This window comes from Protopterus annectens, chromosome 1.part1 (assembly GCF_019279795.1).
Source record: "Protopterus annectens isolate FY-2018-M chromosome 1.part1, PAN1.0, whole genome shotgun sequence".
Classification (NCBI taxonomy): Eukaryota; Metazoa; Chordata; order Ceratodontiformes; family Protopteridae; genus Protopterus; species Protopterus annectens.
In genome coordinates this window covers 982659880-982682990 of record NC_056726.1, presented here as the reverse complement: position 1 = coordinate 982682990, position 23111 = coordinate 982659880, and the positions used below count along the sequence as shown (strand labels likewise).

Below are 23111 nucleotides of genomic sequence, written 5' to 3'. Positions count from 1 at the left end.
GGGAGGCTCTAACCACCTTAGGAAGAGAGGGAAGAACAGTCACCTGAGAAGCCCCCTCAGCCTGGCCTACTTCCTGAGAGGATACATCCTGTAACAATAAAGCCTCTCCCTGAGACTCCAAAGAAATACCTGGCAGAACCTCCGGCTCCACTGATTCTTCCAAAGAACCGACGTCTGGGACTGTCGGTTCTTCCCCTCTAGGCTTTGCTGCTTTGTCCTTGCGCTTTTTAGCCGAAGCCGGCGTCGGAGCATCCAACGGCATTTTATAATTACAACGCTTCCCAAACACTAACCTGGCACAGTCTAACCTTCTCTTAATAGTGCGTTTGTTAAATCTAGCACAAGAGCGGCATCCAACAACGTCGTGCTCAGGCCATAAACAAGGTATACACAAAGTATGATAATCCCTATGAGGTATCTGTTTCCCACAAGAAATACAGTTATTCACTTTTTCTGACATCCGGTTAAATACTGAGGCAAGAAAAAACCAAAATAATCCCCAACGGGGTACTTAGCCAACTTTGATTCGGTCTGAAATTCTGACTTCAGAAACTTTCAGAACGCCAACCTGCACTCGCAAAAAAGCTTCTGCATCGGACCATGCGGCAAAAAAGACTGAGGATATGACGTCGGTCATGCGCATTAGTACCCTGACGTACTGACGTCAGTCTAATGCGCCCTGACCGACGTCAGCCATATACTTTGGTATTCGGGCCGACTGGACAGCGGACTACCCAATAGTTAGGACTGCAGCAATGTGGAATGAAGAACATCCACAGTGTAAACCATGCTTCCCTACTAGTTCAGTGGCATGCATTAAATCATGTAATTCCTTATTATCTGCACAAGCGGAAATAGAAGTTGGCTTTTGTTTCAAAACAGACAATAGAAACTGCTGGTATTTCAGCATATGAAATTGACAGTTTAAAGCCCTAACAGATAAAGTTGCAGAAGTGTAAACTTTTTTGCCCCATCTCTCTAAAGCTCTGGAATCCTTCTCTGTGGGAATGGGTTTTTTTAGCAGAAGCAGCCTTAACCCCCTTAGGGCCCTGAAAAATGGTTTCAGGATCAGCAGTAGGATTTTTGTATAAAAATTGATGGGAGTCAGGAACCCTATAATATATATCTGGCTTAACAGGAGCTGGAGGAAGAGAGTCGGGAGTTAAGTTAGCCTCAGAAAAGGCATCATCCACAATATCCAAAACAGGAGGAATAGCCAGGGGTCTATGTTGGGGAAGAAGAAAATCCCTAAGTCTTTTCTTAGATTCCGAGTACTCCTGTCCTTCCTAATGAAAATGCTCCCTCACTTCATGTAAATTTCCCCAAATGAAAAATCCTCAGGGGGAGAAGCTGAAGGAATGGATTCCTCAGCATCAGAATCCTCATAAGGAGGGAAAGAATAATCCTGGTCGGAAGAAGACACTGAAGAAACAGAAGCCTGATCAGAAGAGTCATAATACAATTCCTGCCTTGGCCTTTTATCTGGAGGGGGATGTGAACCCCTAATCATAGTAAGGAGGTCCTCCGCCATCTTAAGTAACTGTTTCTGAGACTTGGGTCCCGGATCAGAAGAGGCCTGGGCTGTAGTCTTTGATTTGGAAGGTGTCTTTTGCCTTTGTCTTTGGCTTTGCTTTTATCAGAAGCTGTGTAGGCCTAAAAACCCCCTCGGAAGCCGGTACCTGCACAGAGGCTCCGGACCCATCCGAGGGAGCATTGTCCGAAGGTCCTGCAACTGAAATATTCAAAAGCCTAGTTGGCTCCTCGTGGGAGTCCGTTTCAGCCATTGGTTCTGAAATGGCCGACGACAGGGGCTGCAAAAGCGTCTCACTGACGACGGCAGAACCTGAAGCTGGCTCTACTTGCACAACGGCATCCGTGTTGGACTTCAGAGGCCTGTCTTTATCCTTGCGTCGTTTGTAAAGTCCGGTAGTCGGAAGTGTGTCCGACGACATTTTGTAATTAAATCACCTACCGAAGTAATGAAATCCAAAATCGTACCTTCGTTTAATCGTACGTTGATTAAATCTAGCACAAAACCGACAACTAGCTACTTCGTGGTCAGGGCCTAAGCAAGGAATACAATAAGAATGAAAATCCTTAGGAGGTATTTGCTTCCGACAAGAAATACAATTATTAACTTTTTCTGACATCGGACTGGAGCAAGAAAAAAGTTTCCCCAATGGGGTACTTAGCTAGAAGAAGAAAGCCTTCGGACTGAAGTACGCAAGAAAAAATTGTCAGGAGTCAGCCGACCGGCACTTGCGAACTGCTTTCACCGCACGGCAAGAAAGACTGAAGAACATGGCATTGGCTGCCAGCTTTGTACTCTGGCGCTCTGACTTCAGGGAGCATGGCTGAGCAGCCGATGCCGGACACGGACTTGGGGATTTTGGCCGACAGAAGACTGCCTGCCGGCAGGGGAGAACCCTACAGTGATGACTGCAACAGTGAAACACGATGAACATCAGGGCGTTGTATTATATAATGGGTCTAATGAGGGATGAGTACAGTGGGACAATGACCTCCTTTTTTTCTGAATGAAAAGCACTTAGTGATGAAGTGTGCCACATAGAAGGATTCCCTGACTGTTGTGGTGATGTGGCTATCTAAAGCGAAACCACTGTCCACCTGTGTCCCAAAGTCTTATCAAATACTCTCAAACTTCTGACTAATACATGACATGGATTTCAGCCTTTTCATAGCACCACCACCACTGCCCTAATGTCATTCACAAACACAATTAATCACAGAAGTAATGGAAAATTGGTATCTGCAATCTTTCTGGACCTCTCTAAGTCATTTGATACAGAAGCACTCAAGAAACCTGTTAAATGTTCTTTCTGATCTAAATCTCGGTGAACCTACTATTGCTTGGTTCCAAAACTATCAGGTCGGCAGAAAGCAGTTCTAAGGCCTTTCCCCTATACTTCCACTTACCCTGGGTGTTCCCAAGGCACCATCCTCGGGCCCCTACTGTCTTCTATTTTTACTAACGACCTTCATACCTCTATACGACATGCTACGGTCATTCAATATGCAAACGACTCCACGTTAATACATGCTGCCTCTTCCCTTCAAGAACTTCACTCACTAACACAAGCCTCTTTCTTTCTGTCGAACCTTGGCTCTCTGACTCCCAGTTTATTCTGAACCCCAATACAACTAAACTGCTGCACTTCCACCCAACTAGATTCACTCTACCATCTCCTCCTTTCAATACCACATCCCAAAACGACACCATTATCTCACTTGTCACCTACAATAAACTACACCACATCCAAAAACGACACCATTATCTCACTTGTCACCGACAATAAACTACACCACATCCAAAAACGACACCATTATCTCACTTGTCACCGACAATAAACTACACCACATCCAAAAACGACACCATTATCTCACTTGTCACCGACAATAAACTACACCACATCCAAAAACGACACCATTATCTCACTTGTCACCGACAATAAACTACACCACATCCAAAAACGACACCAATATCTCACTTGTCACCTACAATAAACTACATCACATCCAAAAACAACACCATTATCTCACTTGTCACCTACAATAAACTACACCACATCCAAAAACGACACCATTATCTCACTTGTCACCTACAATAAACTACACCACATCCAAAAATGACACCATTATCTCACTTGTCACCTACAATAAACTACACCACATCCAAAAATGACACCATTATCTCACTTGTCACCTACAATAAACTACACCACATCCAAAAATGACACCATTATCTCACTTGTCACCTACAATAAACTACATCACATCCAAAAACAACACCATTATCTCACTTGTCACCTACAATAAACTACACCACATCCAAAAACGACACCATTATCTCACTTGTCACCTACAATAAACTACACCACATCCAAAAACGACACCATTACCTCACTTGTCACCTACAATAAACTACACCACATCCAAAAACGACACCATTATCTCACTTGTCACCGACAATAAACTACACCACATCCAAAAACGACACCATTATCTCACTTGTCACCGACAATAAACTACACCACATCCAAAAACGACACCAATATCTCACTTGTCACCTACAATAAACTACATCACATCCAAAAACAACACCATTATCTCACTTGTCACCTACAATAAACTACACCACATCCAAAAGCGACACCATTATCTCACTTGTCACCTACAATAAACTACACCACATCCAAAATGACACCATTATCTCACTTGTCACCTACAATAAACTACACCACATCCAAAAATGACACCATTATCTCACTTGTCACCTACAATAAACTACACCACATCCAAAAACGACACCATTATCTCACTTGTCACCTACAATAAACTACACCACATCCAAAAACGACACCATTATCTCACTTGTCACCTACAATAAACTACACCACATCCAAAAAGGACACCATTATCTCACTTGTCACCTACAATAAACTACACCACATCCAAAAATGACACCATTATCTCACTTGTCACCTACAATAAACTACACCACATCCAAAAACGACACCATTATCTCACTTGTCACCTACAATAAACTACACCACATCCAAAAACAACACCATTATCTCACTTGTCACCTACAATAAACTACACCACATCCAAAAACGACACCATTATCTCACTTGTCACCTACAATAAACTACACCACATCCAAAAACGACACCATTATCTCACTTGTCACCTACAATAAACTACACCACATCCAAAAACGACACCATTATCTCACTTGTCACCTACAATAAACTACACCACATCCAAAACGACACCATTATCTCACTTGTCACCTACAATAAACTACACCACATCCAAAACGACACCATTATCTCACTTGTCACCTACAATAAACTACACCACATCCAAAAACGACACCATTATCTCACTTGTCACCTACAATAAACTACACCACATCCAAAAATGACACCATTATCTCACTTGTCACCTACAATAAACTACAACCACATCCAAAAACGACACCATTATCTCACTTGTCACCTACAATAAACTACACCACATCCAAAAACGACACCATTATCTCACTTGTCACCTACAATAAACTACACCACATCCAAAAACGACACCATTATCTCACTTGTCACCTACAATAAACTACACCACATCCAAAAACGACACCATTATCTCACTTGTCACCTACAATAAACTACACCACATCCAAAAACAACACCATTATCTCACTTGTCACCTACAATAAACTACAACCACATCCAAAAACAACACCATTATCTCACGTGCCACCTACAATAAACTACACCACATCCAAAAACGACACCATTATCTCACTTGTCACCTACAATAAACTACACCACATCCAAAAACGACACCATTATCTCACTTGTCACCTACAATAAACTACACCACATCCAAAAACGACACCATTATCTCACTTGTCACCTACAATAAACTACACCACATCCAAAAACGAAACCATTATCTCACTTGTCACCGACAATAAACTACACCACATCCAAAAATGACACCATTATCTCACTTGTCACCGACAATAAACTACACCACATCCAAAAATGACACCATTATCTCACTTGTCACCTACAATAAACTACAACCACATCCAAAAACGACACCATTATCTCACTTGTCACCTAGAATAAACTACACCACATCCAAAAACGACACCAATATCTCACTTGCCACCGACAATAAACTACAACCACATCCAAAAACAACACCATTATCTCACTTGTCACCGACAATAAACTACTTGGGGTCGAAATCAACTGAAATATGAAATTTGACATTCACATATCCCACAGCATAAAAGGAGATCCACAAAAACTGGGTATCCTACACAGAAATAAACAATTTCTTACAAGATTAACTAAAGAAACCATAACACGCACACACCTCCTCTCAACACTTACCTACGCTTCTCCAATTCTCACTAATCCAAGAAAAACAGACATTGCAAAACTATTCAGGTGACAATAAATTTGCCAGGTTTGCCACAGACTCTCCTTATGGGTCTCACCAGTGTATATCCCTGCAGCAACTTAAATGGTTAGAATTGCTATAGCTCATCCTTTATAATCAACTTACTCTAGCCCACAAAATTCTGTATCATCCTGATAAAAAACAATGTTCTAAAAAAATGACTTCATCCCTATAGTAACAGAGTGTTATGCGCCAATAATAAACTACTGGATGCAACTAAAGCCAAAAATACAGCAGACGAATACCTCTACTCAAATTTTATAACTATAACATGGAATTCCTTACCCAACAACTTCACAGCTACAACCTCAACACAATTGAAAAAAACTTTAAAAACTCACTTGGCTGATACATGGCTCTGGTCTTGTGCCACCCCTGGCTGGTACCAGTCCACTAGATAACACTAATTCTTCTCGCTTTCCTCAACTCTGTTTCATACCGACTACTAACCAGTTAACGGTCTACTGTCTCCTTCCTCCTTCAGCATTTCCACACTGTAGGCCAAAGAACCTCCACAGTGTATGCGACTTGTTCCATGCAAGACCTCATCTGTTTCTGCAACTTATGTAATACAGGGAATGTCCTACATCTCTAAGACTTGTATATGTACGTATATACATATGACTGACTATTCTTCACACACCTCCGGTATCATGATACCTTCCCTCACTTGTAAAACTGTATATAATAAGAGTTTCCATGAATTAAATTTATATCTTAATGTAACCCTTCCTGCAACATGACACTTTCCCTAAACTGTAAAACTGCATATATTAACTTGTGCATGAATTCTCTGTAACCTTCATTTATTGTAGTAATTTTGTTTCATAAACAAGGAGCTTTTCTCCCCAGCCTCTGCTGAAAAAGGGCTGGTGTCCAGTTGGACTTTCCTGGTAAACAACTGTAATGTAAAATACATAAATTCATGTGAATACAATTATGTGCCATTGCCTCACTGTGTACCTTTCGGACCTTCCTCATTACCTACTCAGACCACATGATCACACTTCTGTACTACCCTTCCTGTGTACCTCTGGGACTACCTACTTACACTGTGTGATCACACTTCTGTACCATCACCTCCTTCTGTAACTCTTGGACCTTTCTTGTTACCTACTAACACCATGTGTAGCTCTCAGACCACCCTATTTACATCCTAAAAGAATGTACTAACAGCTCTGTAGCGTTACCACCCCATGTAGCACTGTTCCTCCACAGTAATGGGCAAAGCCAAAAAGAATTACATCACATACTTTGTGGCATGAACCTGGAATACTGGCAGAATTTGACAATCACTTTTTACAGCAAAAGAAGTCTGCAACTATATTGAAAGCAACATTCACTTAATATAATCTATCATCTCCTTTCAAAACAAGTCAGTTTTAGTATGTACATACCAAAATGTTGAGCCAGATCATGGACAGTTAAGAGGTATGCTGTGTGTGTGAGAGAGACCACTCTTACCTACTGACACCATGTGCTCGTAGTTCTGCACCATCACCTGTTGGTGTAGCTGTTTCTCCTCTTTGCTCAGCATTTGCCATTCTTCTCTTGAAAACGCAACAGCAACATCTTTAAAGGTTTTTGGTACCTAAAAAAAGTATGATATTTTTCTGTACCATTTCTTCAAATATTAAAGTTTGCAAATAAATAAACCATAACAACATTCTCCCACAGTTATAATAAATACATTGTTTTCCAACTTTCAGTGACAAAACAATTCCTCTCTCCACTCCAGGGAAAAAAAAAACTGACATCAAGTTCAGGAATTCAAATACTAATTATGTCCCTTGCATTATAGTAAGAAACTGAATACAGCCAAGTTACAGTGATTGTTACACCCCCCTGCCCCCCCACACACACACTAATTTTCATATTTGCAACTACACACTAACAGCTAGTATCAGTAAACCTTTTCTCTGAAGCACCTAGCCAAAGAGAAGCCAAAAAGGCACAGTTGTGTACACTTACCATAAATGTGGATGTTAGAGTGTGTTCACTGTTGCAGTCACCACATTTGGGTTATCCCTGCCAGGGTAGCCTTCGGCTGGCCCAAATACCAGAGGCGTAGTATTTCTGCATCGGTTGCTGTTGCTTCAGGACTGCCATTACATCAGTTTTTCTTGCCCTGTCAGGAGCCCCCAAGTGGGAGCCAGGTTCTGGTGGAAGAACCCCACTAGTAGAAAGTAAATACCAAATGCCCCTTGTAAGGAGAGAGAAGAAAGAAGAGGGGGGTGGAGGAAGGGAAACCAGGACTGCAACAGTGAATACACTCACATATCTACATTTATGGTAAGTGTACACAATTGTACTATGTTCTTCATGTTTCACTGTTGCAGTCATCACATTTGGGTTGATTCCCAAAGCTGAGGAAAAGGGTGGAGGCAGTCAAGGAGACTGGGGCTGGCTAGGATGCCCTGCAAGACTGCAGTGGCAAAGCCTGCCCTGGATTTGGAGAAAATAAGTAGGTGGTAATGTTTGGTGAAAGTGTGAACAAATGTCCATGTGGCAGCCTCCAGGATGTCCCTGCTGGGGAGTCCTCTGAGGAAAGCTGCAGAGGTGGAGGCTGCTCTTGTGGAGTGAGTCCTGACCCCCTTAGGGGGAGGCTTTCCATATTGCTTGTAACATAAATGTATGGTGTGCTATCCATTTGGAAATTGTTTGTTTGGAGATGGCTTTGCCCTCTGCCCTTGCAGCAAAGCTAGTCAGCAATTGATCAGACCTTCTATAGGATTTAGTTCTGTCTAGCTAGAATCTGAGCAGTCTGTGCACATCTAGAGGGTGCAGGCTCCTTTCACCCTTGTTCTATGGGTTAGGGAAAAAGGTGGGCAAATGAATGGACTGGTTGAGAGCTACAGTGGACACCACTTTCGGCATGAAGGATGGGTTAGTCCTGAGGGAAACCCTGTCAGCATGAAGATGATGAAGTGCTCTACAGCCATGAGTGCTTGTAGCTCAGAGACCCTTCTGGCTGAAGTGATGGCCAGAAGGAAAGCTGTCTTCCAGGAAAGAAATGTTAACTCTGCTGAAGATGCTGGTTCGAAGGGGAGTAGGATGAGCTTTTCCAACACAAAGTTAAGGTCCCAAGCTGGGGTAGGTACTCTTCTGGGTGGCCTCAAGTTGCTAGTCCCTCTTACGAATTGTTTGATCACAGGGTGTGAGAAAAGTGGCTGCTCAGTGGGGAAATGAGTAGAGATAGCACAGGCATGAATTTTAATAGAGGAAAAAGAGAGACCACTGTGTAACAGGTCAACTAAGTAATCCAGGATGAGACGGAGGGCTGTCCCATATTGGCTCCCTTAGCCTGAATCCAGGTGCAGAGCCTTTTCCATTTGTCAGCATAAGACTTTCTAGTGCTAGGGCATCTGGCCTCACTTATAACATTTAGTACCGGATTACTGGGGTTGACAGATTGATCAGTGGGCAGGGAGTAAGCCAGGCTGCCAAACTGAGGGTCTGCAACTGGAGATGCATGAATTCTTCTTCCCTCTGGGTCAGGAGGGTTGGGGTCTGAGTGAGATGCCATGGTGGCAGTGGGGACAGGCTGCGCAGCAGTGGGTACCAGTGCTGGCGAGACCAGTCTAGAGCAATAACAATTGTCCTTGATTTTTCCTCCCTTATTTTCAGCAGTACCCTGGGGATGAAAGGTAGTGGAGGAAAGGCATAGACTGACAGACTGACCCAGGGGAAGGACAAAGGCACAGACAGATAGACTGACCCACGGGAAGGACAGGGCATCCACTTTCCAAGCCATACAGTGATGCTGCCTGGTGCAGAACTTGCTGAGCTGATGGCTAGTGTGGGAGGCAAAGAGGTTGACCTCTGGCGTGCCCCATTTCTGAGTTATCAGGGTGAAGGTTCTTTTGTCTAGCTGCCACTCATGTGGGTCCAGAAGATTTTTGCTTAAGTGGTATGCCAGAGAGTTTAGAGAACCTGGTAGGAATTGTGCTAACAGGTGGAGTTGCATGGTAGAGGCTGTGTGCCAAAGGGTCTTGGCTAGCCTGCATAAAGGACAGGAGTAAGTCCCTCCCTGGTTGGTGATATACCACATCACAGTGGTGGTGTCTGTTTTGATCAGGAGAGCCCCTGGGGGGGGGGGAGAAGGGGCCTGAAAGATGTCAATGTGTGCTGGACAGCTAACATCTCTTTTTGGTTGATGTGCAGATGGATTTGCTATGGGCTCCATTGACCTTGTATGCACCTGCCATCCAAGTGTGCACCCCAGGCATAGTCTGATGCATCTGTGGTGAGGGTCTGGGTGGCAGGGGCTGGCGAGAAAGGTATTCCCTTGTTGTGTGAGCATGCTGCTGCCCACCAAAGAATTTTTTTTCTGAGGCAAGGTATCATGGGTATAAGAGTTTCCAGGTCTTGAGGGTGTTGACACCAAAGGCTTTTTAGGTACCACTGAAGTTTCCCCATATGCAGTCTGGCATATGGAATAATTAGAATGAAAGATGCCATGAACCCCAGAGCTTACAGGATTTTCCTTGCAACTAACTGGGGTCTGGTGGCTAGTTGAGAGAAGTACATCGTCAGGTAAGTTTTCTTCTCTGGAGTAAGGAATGCCATCCGAGATGCTGTGTCCAGGCTTGCTGCCAGGAATATAATCATTTGGGTGGGTACTTGTTTGGATTTCTTTTCATTGACAGTGTACCCTAGGGAGGTCAGTAGGGACTTAAAGGCCAGGTGCTTCAGCAGCTTTTCCTGGCTGTCTGCCTGAATTAGGCAGTCATCCAAGTATGGGAAAAGCTGGATATTCCTTTGTCTGCAAAAGGCAATGGCCGGAGCCAGACATTTTGTGAAAAACACTGGGAGCAGTAGATAAGCCAAAGGGAAGTGCAGAGAGCCTGCCCTGAAACACAAATATTTCCTGCATGATTCCCTGACAGGAATGTGGAGGTAGGCCTCTTTCAGGTCTAAGGGTGGCTAGCCAAGCATCACTGGAGAGCATGGGTAGCAGTTGCTGTAGGGTGAGCATTTTGAATTTTGGTCATCACCAGGAAGGTGTTTAGAATGTATAGACTAAGGATGTGGCACCAGGTGCCTTCTTTTCTGGGTACCAGAAAAAGTCTGGAGTAGAAACCTTGGCCTTTCTGTTCTGCAGGAACATGGTCTATTGCCCTCACAGAGAACAGGGAAAGGACTTGCTTCTGTGCCTCTGCCCATTGGCTTGGGAGCAGATCTGGGAACCCTTTTGGAGGTGGAAGAGTGTCGAAAGAAAATATGTATCCCTGGGACACTATGTTGAGGACCCAGCAGTCGTTAGTAATGATGGCCCAGGTGCTTGCATGAAAGGAGAGTTTTCCTCCTAGGGGTAAGTGAAGGTGGGCAGTGGGAAGGGGTGGGGGAGGAGAGTCATTGTGACCATGAGGGGGTGACTTAGATCTCCCTGATTTTGAGGTGGAGGAATTCCACCGTTTTAATCTCTGCATTCCCTGTGGCAGCTGTCTGAGGGGGGGGGGGGGTCTGCTTCCAAGGTCTATATCATATTCTTGAAAGCCGACAATGTCTAATCTGACATTGTCGACACGAGAATATCGACCGCTCAGAATCTCAAGCATGTAAACGGAAATCTCTGTAAGGGGAGATTTCCATTTACTGCAATGTAGTGCGGTCTCGGAGTTGGTATATTTAAGCAGTGGGGGGGGTGCAGGGGGTTTACTCCCCTGCTTAAGCCAGTTAGGGTACTTTTTTTTTTTTTTTTTTTTTTATAAGGTTGACATTTGAAGACATCGACCATATGGTGTTGGCCATATGTTGTTCGAGGTTTTCAACCGTCGATCTTATAGTATAGACCCTGCTTCCATGGGGTCTGGGATAAATTGACCTGGTGGGAGCAGGAAAGGACCAGTGCTTGGAGGGGCAATGCTTGCTGGACCTGTAAAAAATTGTTAACTGTCTGCAGAGATTTAGCATTTTCTTCCATCTTTTGTAAGACCTCCTCTGCCTTAGAGGCAAATAAGCTGTCTTTGTGCAAGGGTGCAGCCAACAATTTAGATTTAACATGGTCTGACTAGGGCTGTTCTTTAAGCCATGCATGCCTTCTAAGGACAAACTGGTGACTGTTGCCCTGTAAGAAGCTTCTAGAGCATGAAAACCACAGTGCAAGGTGTTTAGCTACTTGACTTGCAAATGCATTAACTCTTGTAACGCTTTAGATTCTCCACAAGCAGGAAAGGAAGACACTTTTTGTTTGAGGAGTTCCATGGTATGTTGTTAAATTTTAGCATATAAAACTGGCAGTTTAGTGCTCTGATAGCAAGAGTAGCAGAGGTGTATACTTTTTTACCCAATCTGTCTAGTGCTCAGAAATCCCTATCTGAGGGGGTGGGATTCTTAGCAGAGGTTGCTTTAATTCCTTTAGGCCCTTAAGAAATTACCTCAGGGTCAGCAGTTGGATTTTTAAAAAGAAATATGTGCGAGTGAGGGACTCTGTTATACCTGTAATGTTTTTTGGGTGCAGGAGGGAGGGTGTCAGGAGTCAAACTGGATTCCAAGAAAACATTGTCCACAACATCCAGAACTGGGGGAATGGCCAGGGGCCTGTGCTGTGGAAGATCCAAGAATTCCCCGAGTCTCTTTTTAGACTGAGGGTAGTCATGACATTCCCAATGGAAATGCTCACTTAAGGTATGAAAGGTTTCCCCAAAGGAAAAGTCCTCGGTGGGGAGAGGCTGAAGGAATAGAGTCCTTTGCATCAGAATCCTCATAAGCAGAGAGGGGTTGCATGTCTTCATATTCAGATGCATCGGAGTTATCAGACTCCAGTTCAGACAAAACTACTGGGGACAGACCTCTTTCTTTTGGAAGGGGTAGCTTGTCTTCCCCTAATCAGCATGACAAGGTCCTTCCACCCTTTTAAGTATTTAAGACGGAGGCAAGGACACAGGTGCTTGAGATTGGGTCGGTTTCTTGGGTGTGGTTTGTACCCTGGGCCAAAGAAACTCAGTAGTTTCTGAAAGAAAGGTAGTCGCGAAAGAAGTCTCAGTTTATGTCGAGAATCGGTAGTGCGAAGTACTTCCTCAAAAGCCAGTGCCGGTTCAGTGGCTCCGGAGACATCCAGGGGAGAGACAACTGGAGGATCCTTGGTCGAAGAGGAGTTTTGCAGCATACTGGACTCCGAAAGGGTCTCAGTAGTGGCCTGCGAATCCACAGAAGCGGGCATCAGGGGCTGTGAAAGTGCCTCACTGAGGACCGGAAAACTGATGACTAGCTTAACAGAAGCATCGTTGGTAGGTTTGGACCTGTGTGGTCTGTCTCTGTCTTTATCCTTATGTTTTTTGGGAAGATCTGCTGTCAGATGGCTTACTGAAGCCATATCGGAATTCGGGGACTGTAAGCGAAAATATCTATCTACAATAAAGGCCCGAAGATGTATAGTTCTGGCACTGAACAAAGCACAAAAGCGACAGCGGGGGACATTGTGGTCTGGGCCTAAACAAGTGATGCAGTAAGAATGAAAGTCTCAGTGTGGTATTTGCTTTCCACAGGCAAAACAGTTAACTTTAGAAGACTTCAGCTTCAGTTCAGAAGACGAAACTCGGGTAGCGGCCAAATGGCACTCATGCAAACTGCTTCTGCTTCAGGATCCATGCAAGAAAGACTGGGGGGTTGGGAGGGTGGCCTAATGGTTAAGGTGTTTGCCTTACAAACACAAGGTGCAGGGTTTGAGTCTCACAAGGGATAATTGGCTAGGCTTAAAAATGGCTCGCAAGGGCAGTTAGCTTAGTACTAACCTATGAACCTATGAACCTATGAACTGATGTATTGGCGTCGGCTATCTTACTTTATACTACTGACGACCTAACGTCAGCCCTGAAGCGACAGCAACCGATGCAGAAATACTGAGCCTCTGGTATTCGGGCCAGCCAAGGGCTACCCTTGGCAGGGATAATCCAAATGTGATGACAAATGTGATGACTGCAACAGTGAAAGACGAAGAAAGTACAGTTGCGTACACTTACCATAAATGTAGATGTTCGGGTGTATTCACTGTTGCATTCATCACATTTGGGTTATCTGCCTGCAGGTAGCCCTCAAGCGGCCTGAATACCAGAGTCTTCGGATTTCTGCGTCGGATGCTCTCTCTTCTTCCATGACGTCAGGTCATCAGGGGTATAAAACATGCAGCCGATGCCATTACATCAGTTTTTCTTACCCCAGATGTTAGCTGCCCCCACAACAGGAAGCAATTATATGGTATGGAACACCCCCATCAAAAAGCAAATACACCAGAAAAAATAGCTATACCAAACAAGAAGGAAAGGGAGAGCCAAGAGAAGTCAGGGGGCTGGAGGGAGGGTAACCAGGACTGCAACAGTGAATACACTCTAACATCTACATTTATGGTAAGTGTACACAACTGTACTATGTTCTTCATGTTTCAATGTTGCAGTCATCACATTTGGGTCGATTCCCAAAGCTAAGTAAGGGAGGAGGAAGTTAAAGAACATTAGGGCCAGCTATTAAGGCCTGCAGGACTGCAGTGGCAAATCCAGCTCTGGATTTAGAAAAGATAGGCATGTGGTAATGCTTGGTGAAGGTATGTACAGAGCTCCAGGTAGCAGCTTCTAGGATGTCCCTGGTAGGGACTCCTCTGAGAAAGACTGTAGAGGTACATGCAGCCCTGGTGGAATGTGATCTTATCCCCTGTGGGGTAAGGTTTTCCATGGTGCTTGTAGCAGAAATTAATGCAATGGGCTATCCATTTGGAAATGGTTTGCTTTGAAATGGCCTTCCCCTCTGCCCCTGCAGCAAAGCCAACCAGCAGCTGTTCAGATTTTCTGAGAGGCTTAGTCCTGTCCAAATAAAATCTATGTTGCCTGTGCATGTCCAGAGAGTGCAGTATCCGTTCCCCTTTGTTTTGTGGATTAGGGAAAAAAGTAGCCAAACGAATGGACTGATTTAGGGCCACACTAGACACCACCTTGGGCATAAAGGAAGGATTAATCCTGTGGGAAACCCTGTCTGCATGGAAGATAATGAAGGGTTCCACTGCCATGAGGGCCTGTAATTCAGACACTCTTCTTGCTGAAGTGATGGCTAGAAGGAAGGCTGTTTTCCAAGAAAGGAATTTCAACTCTACTATTGCAGCTGGTTCAAAGGGGGGAAGAATGCGCTTTTCCAATACAAAGTTAAGGTCCCAGACTGGAGTAGGAGCTCTCCTGGGGGGGGGTCTTAAATTTTTTGCCCTTCTAAGGATTTGTTTTAGCAAAGGGGTGAGAGAAGAGGGGTGGCTCAGTATTATAATGGGCTGAAATGGCAGAGGCATGAATTTTAATTAACGAGAAGGATAGACTCTTGTGGAGCATTTCTGCTAAATAATCTAGACTATGAGGTAAGCTGGGCACTGTTGTGCCCATCCCCTGAGCCTGGCTCCAGGAACAGCATCTTCTCCACTTTTCAGCATAGGATTTTCTGGTACTAGGCCTCCTTGCCTCCAGAATGACATCCAGCACCTGCTTACTGAGGGATGCTAGAGGAGAGCTCAAGGAATTAGCCAGGCTGCAAGGTTCAGGGTTTGAAGCGGAGGGTGCAGGATCTGGGCCGCCTACTGGGACAGCAGAGAAGAGGTCTGCGGCAGGTGCCATGGTTGCAGCAGTGTCACACTGCGCAAGAGGGGGTACCAGTGCTGGCATGGCCAGCCTGGTGCAATCAGTATTGTCCTTGGCTTGTCCTGTTTAATCTTTAGTAGAACCTTTGAGAGGAGAGGCAGAGGGGGAAAGGCATAAACTGAGAGGCTTTCCCAGGTAAAGGACAGAGCATCCACTTTCCAAGCTTGCCTGTGGGGAGTTCTTGTGCAAAATTTGTTCAAAGTTCCCCCATTTGTTCCTCAAGACGTTGAATATTTTGGGTTGTAGTTTCCATTTGTGTGGGTCCATGAGATTTCTTCTGAAGTTGTCTACCAGTGAATTTAGTTTGCCTGGCAGGAATTGTGCTTGTAGGTGCACTTGGTAGCTCAAGACTGTGTTCCACAGAGCCTTGGCTAGTCTGCAGAGGGGGTACGAGTGGGTTCCCCCCTGCTTGTTTATGTACCACATAACTGTGGTGTTGTCTGTCTTTACCAATAGTTGTCCTGGTAAAATACGGTCTTAGAAGGCTGTCAGAGCATTCTGTACAGCTAACATTTCTTTTTGGTTGATATGCAGGTGCATCTGTCTCGGGTTCCATTTGCCCTGAATGCACTGCCCTGCCATGTGAGCCCCACATGCATAGTCTGATGCATCTGCTGTTAGGGTTTGGGTGGCAGAGGGAAGACTGAAAGGGAGTCCCTTGTTGTGGTAGCAGGCTTCTGCCCACCAAAGGAACTCTTCATACAGGTCCTGAGAATGTTGACACCATAGGCTTTTTAGATACCATTGAAGTTTCCTCATATGCAGTCTTGCATATGGAATTAGTAGAATGCAAGAGACCATGAACCCCAAAGCTTGCAGTATTTTCCTTGCAGATAGCTGCGGTTTTGTGGCCAATAGTTTGAAGTAGGTTGCCAAATAAACTTGTTTCTCCGGAGTGAGGAATGCCATCTGGGAAGTTGTGTTCAAGCTTGCTCCCAGGAATGCAATCTGTTGGCAGGGTAATAGGTGAGATTTATTTTCGTTGATGGTGTACCCTAGTGAGGTTAGAAGTTTCTTTATGAATGCCAGGTGTTGTAATAGCAAGTCCTGGCTTTCTGCCTGAATCAGACAATCATCCAAGTGTGGGTACATTTGAATATTTCTCTGCCTGCAAAATGCAATGGCTGGAGCTAGACACTTTGTGAATACCCTGGGCGCAGTAGAGAAGCCAAAGGGAAGTGCAGAGAGCCTGCCCTGAAGTGTAGGCATTTCCTGCAAGATTCCCTTATTGGGATGTGCCGGTAAGCTTCCTTTATTTCTAGGGTTGCCAGCCAGGCATTCTTGACTAGCATAGGAAGAAGCTGTTGGAGAGTTAGCATTTTGAATTTTGGAACCACCAGAAAGGTGTTGAGAACAGAGAAGTCCAGGATAGGGCACCAGTTGTCGTCTTTTCCGGGTACCAGAAAAAGTCTTGAATAAAAACCTAGTCCCCTTTGTTCTGCTGGGACAGGTTGAATAGCCCCGATACTGAGAAAAGAGAGAACCTGCTGTTGGACCTCCACCCATTGATTTGGGGGTAGGTCTGGTCAACCATTTGGGGTTGGTGGAATCTGTATCCTTGGGAAACTATGTTCAAAACCCATTTGTCCTGGGTAATGAGTTCCCAGTTTTTTGCATGCAGGGCGAGCTTTCCTCCTAAGGGAGCAGGTTGTTGAGGAGGGCTTGAAAGGGTTAAGATAAAGTCATTGTGTCATTTTTCTGTAGGGGGGTGGCTTACTACTACCTGCTTTGGAAGTGGGAGCCCCCCCCCCCCTCCAATGCCTGGATCTGTGCATAGTCAGACTGTAGCCTAGGTGGTCTGCTGTTCCTGGGTTTTGATTGAGAAGGCCTGTAAAAGACTAGAAAGGACCAGCTCTTTGAAGGTGAATGCCTACTGAATCTGTGAGGCTGTACTTGTAGGAAATCTTTAACAGTTTGCATAGATTTAGCTTTTTCCTCCATCCTTTTGAGGACTTCTGCTTTGTTGCCAAAAAGGCAGTCTTGGTTTAAAGGAGCATCCAGTAATTTAGCTTTAACATGACATGGCAAGTTTTGTTCCTTAAGCCAAGCATGCCTTCTAAGTAGAAAACCCAGTGACAGCAGCCCTGCAAGATGCTTCTAAAGTAGACGTGTCCAACCTGCAGCCCGTGGGCCGCATGTGGCCCTCAGAGCTCTTCCATGCGGCCCTCAACCTCCAACATCGATGTACACATGCCCCAAAACCCTTTTTTTTGTTTTGTGTTTTTCGCTCCCGTGACCTGTAACGCTAATGTCGGTGTGCGCATGTGCCAAAGCACCCTTCTAGTTTTGTTTTTGAGCCAAAAAAGGGTCTGTGTTTACGCCATTATTTTGCGCCGAGCAATCAGTGTGTGTGTGTGTGTGTGTGTGTGTGTGTGTGTGTGTGTGTGTGTGTGTGTGTGTGTGTGTGTGTGTGTTCTCGCTGAAGAGGGACTCGTGTATGGATTTGCCGCTGTTGCCTTTGAAAGGGACAGCAATTACCTGTGTTAATAGGTAAGTACGGAGTGACTGAGTGTATGCATAAAAGCAGAACTGTGTGCGTGAAAGTAGAAGAAGAGTGTGTGCGTGTATATGTGTGCATGACAGAGAGAGAAGCATGCACAAAGAGACTATGATCAGTCTACCTATTGAACACACACAAGTTAGCTCACAAATATATCATACATTAAGGAGTACACTTTCATTAAATTGTGGCTTTCCTGACTGAGAGAGTGTGGTATTGAACATGAACTCATACCTCTTAACTTTATGGATTTTCAAAGAATGTCTAAATTTTGCCTCATCTTCCAATTTGTGCCTTTTGCTTAGGAAATAAAAGTAGTCATCCAAGGTAATGCAGTTCCAGGGAGTAAGAATGAGACAGCAGCCTAGGGTTAATGGGTCAGTAGTGGACTGACTATGTAGGATTGTAGCATATAAAATAGTATTGTTTTTTCAGACAAACAAAAAAGCACCTAGTACTGTTTTTTCATTAGTGGGTTCTAAGCAGTGATAGATTGGACAACAGTAAGCATAGCATTGGCGGATCATCAATACTGGCAAATCAAATGGGCACAATGTAATTTTTTAAATGTTGGGGATTTTAGTGTGTATGTGTGTGCTTGTTTGATGGGAGTGCTGCAACATTAGATGATTATTAAAGACAGAGACTTACGGACTGTTGAAAATATGTTTCTTTGTTTCAAAACCTAATACTTGGGAACGCAGCTTCTTGCCATTTACAGTGGATGGATATTTACATTTAATGGGCAATGTATTAGCGTGGGCCTGTGGGGTTCTGAAGGATGCCAAGTCTACAACTGCCAATGTCTTGTAAAGTGACCTGGAAATGGACATTGGGATGTTACTGAAAAAATATAATAAGTGGGCTTATATAGTTTAATTAAACAAAGTGTACTTTCAATTTACAGGCCATAATTTAATTTATTTCAGGTAGTCCAGATACTGGTAGATTTTATACCATTAGACTTAATTAGGGAGAGCTGTCATTCTGGGGAAACAAGCAGCCCTAGTTTCAGTGAAAGCTCTGTGGCTGCTTGCAGGTTCATAGGTTAGTACTAAGCTAACTGCCCTTGCGAAACATTTTAAGCTTAGCCAATTATCCCTTGTGAGACTCAAACCCTGCACCTTGTGTTTGTAAGGCAAACACCTTAACTATTAGGCCACCCTCCCTAGGAAGTTGCAGGATGTTGATGCAATGTGTTTTATTTATTATTTTTTATGCATTTGTCATTTCAAAGCATGGTTTTCTTTGATGCAAAAGAAGGCATGACTGAATGAGCCATATAATGTTTGACAATGATGGGATAGAAAGATTATAAGTGATGTATAATGTTTGCAGCTACAGTTGTTTCAATGGTGTCTGTGATGCATAACTATTTTTGGGCCTGTGTCCCACTTTTATTTTTCGCTTTGTCAAGATTTCTTGCTCTATGGTTGAGAGGTATGGTTCCATACTAAATCAGAAGTTGAATTTACCTTGGAAGACTTTTCGGTGTAATTATGAAAAACAGAGCCTTTTTAATATCTCTGCTTATTTCCAATATAAACTGCCATGTAACATTGCAAATAACCTTCTTATTAAGCTACTTTACTTCTTTTAGAATCGACAGGTATTATTCATCTGTTCGGACATAAGCATAGACTGCTAATGTGACTGATTTCTTGCAGCAGTCTGTGGTTTACATAATCACAATATCTTTTCTGTGTTTCTGGGTGTGTAATCAATTTAACAATTTTAAAGATGTTTTCCAAAAATAAATAAATATATAATAAATAAATAATCCTCTCTACACTTTGAGCTATTGACAAAGTCTGGGAATTTGTTTTTTTCAAAAGCGAAGATCAGCATTACAGCTCAGTAAAATGTCAGTGTGTGAGTAACTTCTGCACAACTTAAAATGTCTGAATGCCAAATGGCTTTAGATTGAAGGGAAGTTTATTTTTATTTATTTTATTTTACATTTGTTTACCGGGAAAGTCCGACTGGACACAGGTCCATTTTCAGCTGAGGCCCGGGGAGAAAAGCTCCACAAATAAATATAATACAATACATGAGAGAGAGACAGCAAATTATGGATGTAATACTCATACAATATGGCAGAGATTACATCTCATAGCAGTGAGAATCATTGAGGTACAGAATAAACTTAAAAACATTTTTTTTACAGTTATAATTACAACAAGGCAAATATCAATGAGTTAAGTTTTTAGGAGAATGACCAGTATTTCTGAGGTGGAGGAAGTCTCTTAAGGCAGGATCTTTCTTAGCCTGTAAAGCAAGCCAATGATGAAATTTATAGGGGCCAGTGAGAGACAGAGGAAAGCAAGAAGCTTTTTAGTCCGTTTGGATAACTAAGTGAACTCAGTCCTTTGACCTTTTTTGTCAGAAATGGTTGTAGTCTTTCTTTTGGCAGGGTGTTTTGCTGAGGCACATGCCAAAAGCGGCATTGCACTCAATAACGGCTCTTGTAAAGGAAGAATACAGGGATGTTATGACCTCCTCGTCCCTGGATGAGGTACCCTTACTAATGAAGTGGGCCGTGTAAAAAGCTTTCCTTACAGCGGAGACAACGTGGTGGTCAAAAGTTAGATTTCTATCAACCTGGGTGCCCTAGCACCTCACGACTGATTGCGTGCTTACAACATTGTTATTACTGTGATAATTTGTGGGGACATCACTCTCTTCAAAGGGGATGATGATGCATTTTTTGGCATTTAACTTGAGGCCATATTTCCGGCACCAGTTATTTGTTTGGGTGAGACCCTCTTGTAGCTTATTCAGAATTGTTTTATTAATTCAGTAATGTGAATGCTTTATTTTATTGCAAATTTGTTGGGTTATTTTTGTGGATTATAGTATTGTAGGACTGCTGATGTTGACATTTTATGTAGTTGGACTGCTGGAATGGTTTTCCCAGTAAGAAATGCTAGTGCTTTAGTGAATTATCTGTTTATTTGTAAAAAAAAAAAAAAAATTTTTATATATATATATATATATATATATATATATATATATATATATATATATATATATATATATATACCCCGCTATATAGATATGGTAACTAAGATGTTAAAGTTAAATGTTAGATTAGAGAATTAGAATGAGCATTAGAATTTTAAGGCAAATATTAGGCATTTATTACATTTATTCATTGTTCAAATGCACCTACAGTACAGCCAGGAGGTCGACTGTGGTCTTCCTGAGCAATGAAAGAGTTAACTATATGATATATTTTATATGCGGCTCCAAGACCATTTATGTTCACTCAATGCGGCCCCAGCAAGCCAAAAGGTTGGACACCCCTGTTAAAGCATCAAAACCACAAAGCATCAAAACCACATTGCAAAGTATGTTTACCAACTTATAGGTTCACAGGTACGTATAAAGCTATCTGCCCAAAGGCATTTATAAGCCTAGCCAGAATGTATTGGCTTTCGCCACCCCCTTAGATTAGTTCCCTGTGCCTCTGTCCAGCACAGCCACTGAAGTGATCCCGGGGTAAACTTCCTGTTTTCCATCCATCCACTCATCAAGGTTTCTCTTGAAGAGTGTTAATGAGGAGCTCTGCCTAATGTAGATTGGAATCTTGTTCCAGAACTTGTTCTGCAGAATGCATTAAATCTTGTAATTCTCTGTGTTCAGCACAGTCAGGAATCAACATAATTTTCTGTCAAAGTATCAGCAGCATATTATGGAACTACTTGAACATAGGAAACTGGCAATTTAAAGCCCTATTGGCCAAAATTGCAGAAGTGTATACCTTTCTTATCCCATCTGTCCAAGTCTCTAGAATCAGAAGGGGTAGGATTTTTGGCAGGAGTAGCCTTAATGCTTTTTGGTCCTTGGGAAATGCTCTCTAGATCCGCAGAAGGATTCTTGAAGAGGAACTTGTGAGAGTCAGGTACTCTGTAGTACCTGCCAGGTTTTCTGGGAGCTGTCTGGGGTAAAGCTAGATTCCAAGAAAGCATCATCTACAATGTCCAGAACAGGAGGGATAGCTAAAGGCCTGTGTTGAGGTAGGAGTAAGAATTCCCTAAGTCTCTTTTTGTAGTCAGAGTAATCCTGGCTTTCCCAGCAGAAATGCTCCTTAAGAGTATGCAAGGTTTCACTGAAAAACATTTTCCGGGGGGGAAGCAGAGGGAATGGAATCCTCTGCATGAGAATCCTCATAAGCAGATAAGGGCAAATCCTGGGAATCAGAAGAAACAGAGATATCAGATTCCTGGTCAGAAGAATCAGAAAGAAAATCAGTTCTAGGTCTCAGAGGGGGAAGGCTGGCTTCCCCTAATTAAGGTAATAAGGTCTTCAGCCATTCTAAGCATTTGTTTTTGAGGCGTATGGGCCTGAGCCTGCGGTTTGGTTGTCTGTTTTCTAGGAGCAGTGCGAGTTTTTGGCCTGGATGAAAACGATGGTGTCAGTTTAATATGAATGTCTGTAGGCCTGAATGCACCCTCAGTAGCTGGTGCCTGCACAGTGGCTTCGGACCCATCCAAGGTAGAGACAGCCGCAGGTTCCATAGTCAAAGAAGCATCTCACGGCATACCGGACTCCGAATGGGTCTCAGTAGAGGCCTGCGAATCTGAAGTAGCGGGTATCAGGGGCTGCAAAAGCACCTCACTGAATATTGGTGGGCTGGCGACTAGCTTAACGGACGCGTTGTCAGCAGTTTTGGACCTATGCAGTCTGTCTCTATCTTTATCCTTACTTTTTTTGGAAGATCAGTAGTTGGATGGCTTAATGAAGCCATTTCGGAGTACACAGATCGAATACAAAAGTAACTGGCTGCAAAAATAGCCCAATGATGAATAGTTTGAGGGTTGAACAAGGCACAAAACTGACAGCAAGGGATGTCGTGGTCTGGGCCTAAACAGGGAATGAAGTAAGAATGAAAATCTCTATGAGGTATACGTTTTCCACAGGCAAGACAATTGTTAACTTTTACTGACTTTGGTTAGAGCAAGAAAAAGGATCCCAATGGGGTACTTATATCTTTTGAA

At 43.4% G+C, this 23111-nt stretch overlaps 1 protein-coding gene across 3 annotated transcripts in view; it reads right to left on the bottom strand.

Annotated features, from left to right (window-relative positions):
- The window catches only part of LOC122808426 (zinc finger protein 585B-like), a 281651-nt gene that overhangs the window by 224413 nt on the left and 34127 nt on the right, over positions 1-23111 (bottom strand). For 2 of the 3 annotated variants that reach the window (XM_044079388.1, XM_044079394.1), the window contains exon 2: positions 7462-7588. The exons of the other annotated variant lie outside the window; for it this stretch is intronic. In XM_044079388.1, coding sequence (XP_043935323.1) covers positions 7462-7588 — 127 coding nt within the window. The remainder of the gene's footprint in view (positions 1-7461; positions 7589-23111) is intronic. 3 annotated transcript variants of the gene reach the window in all.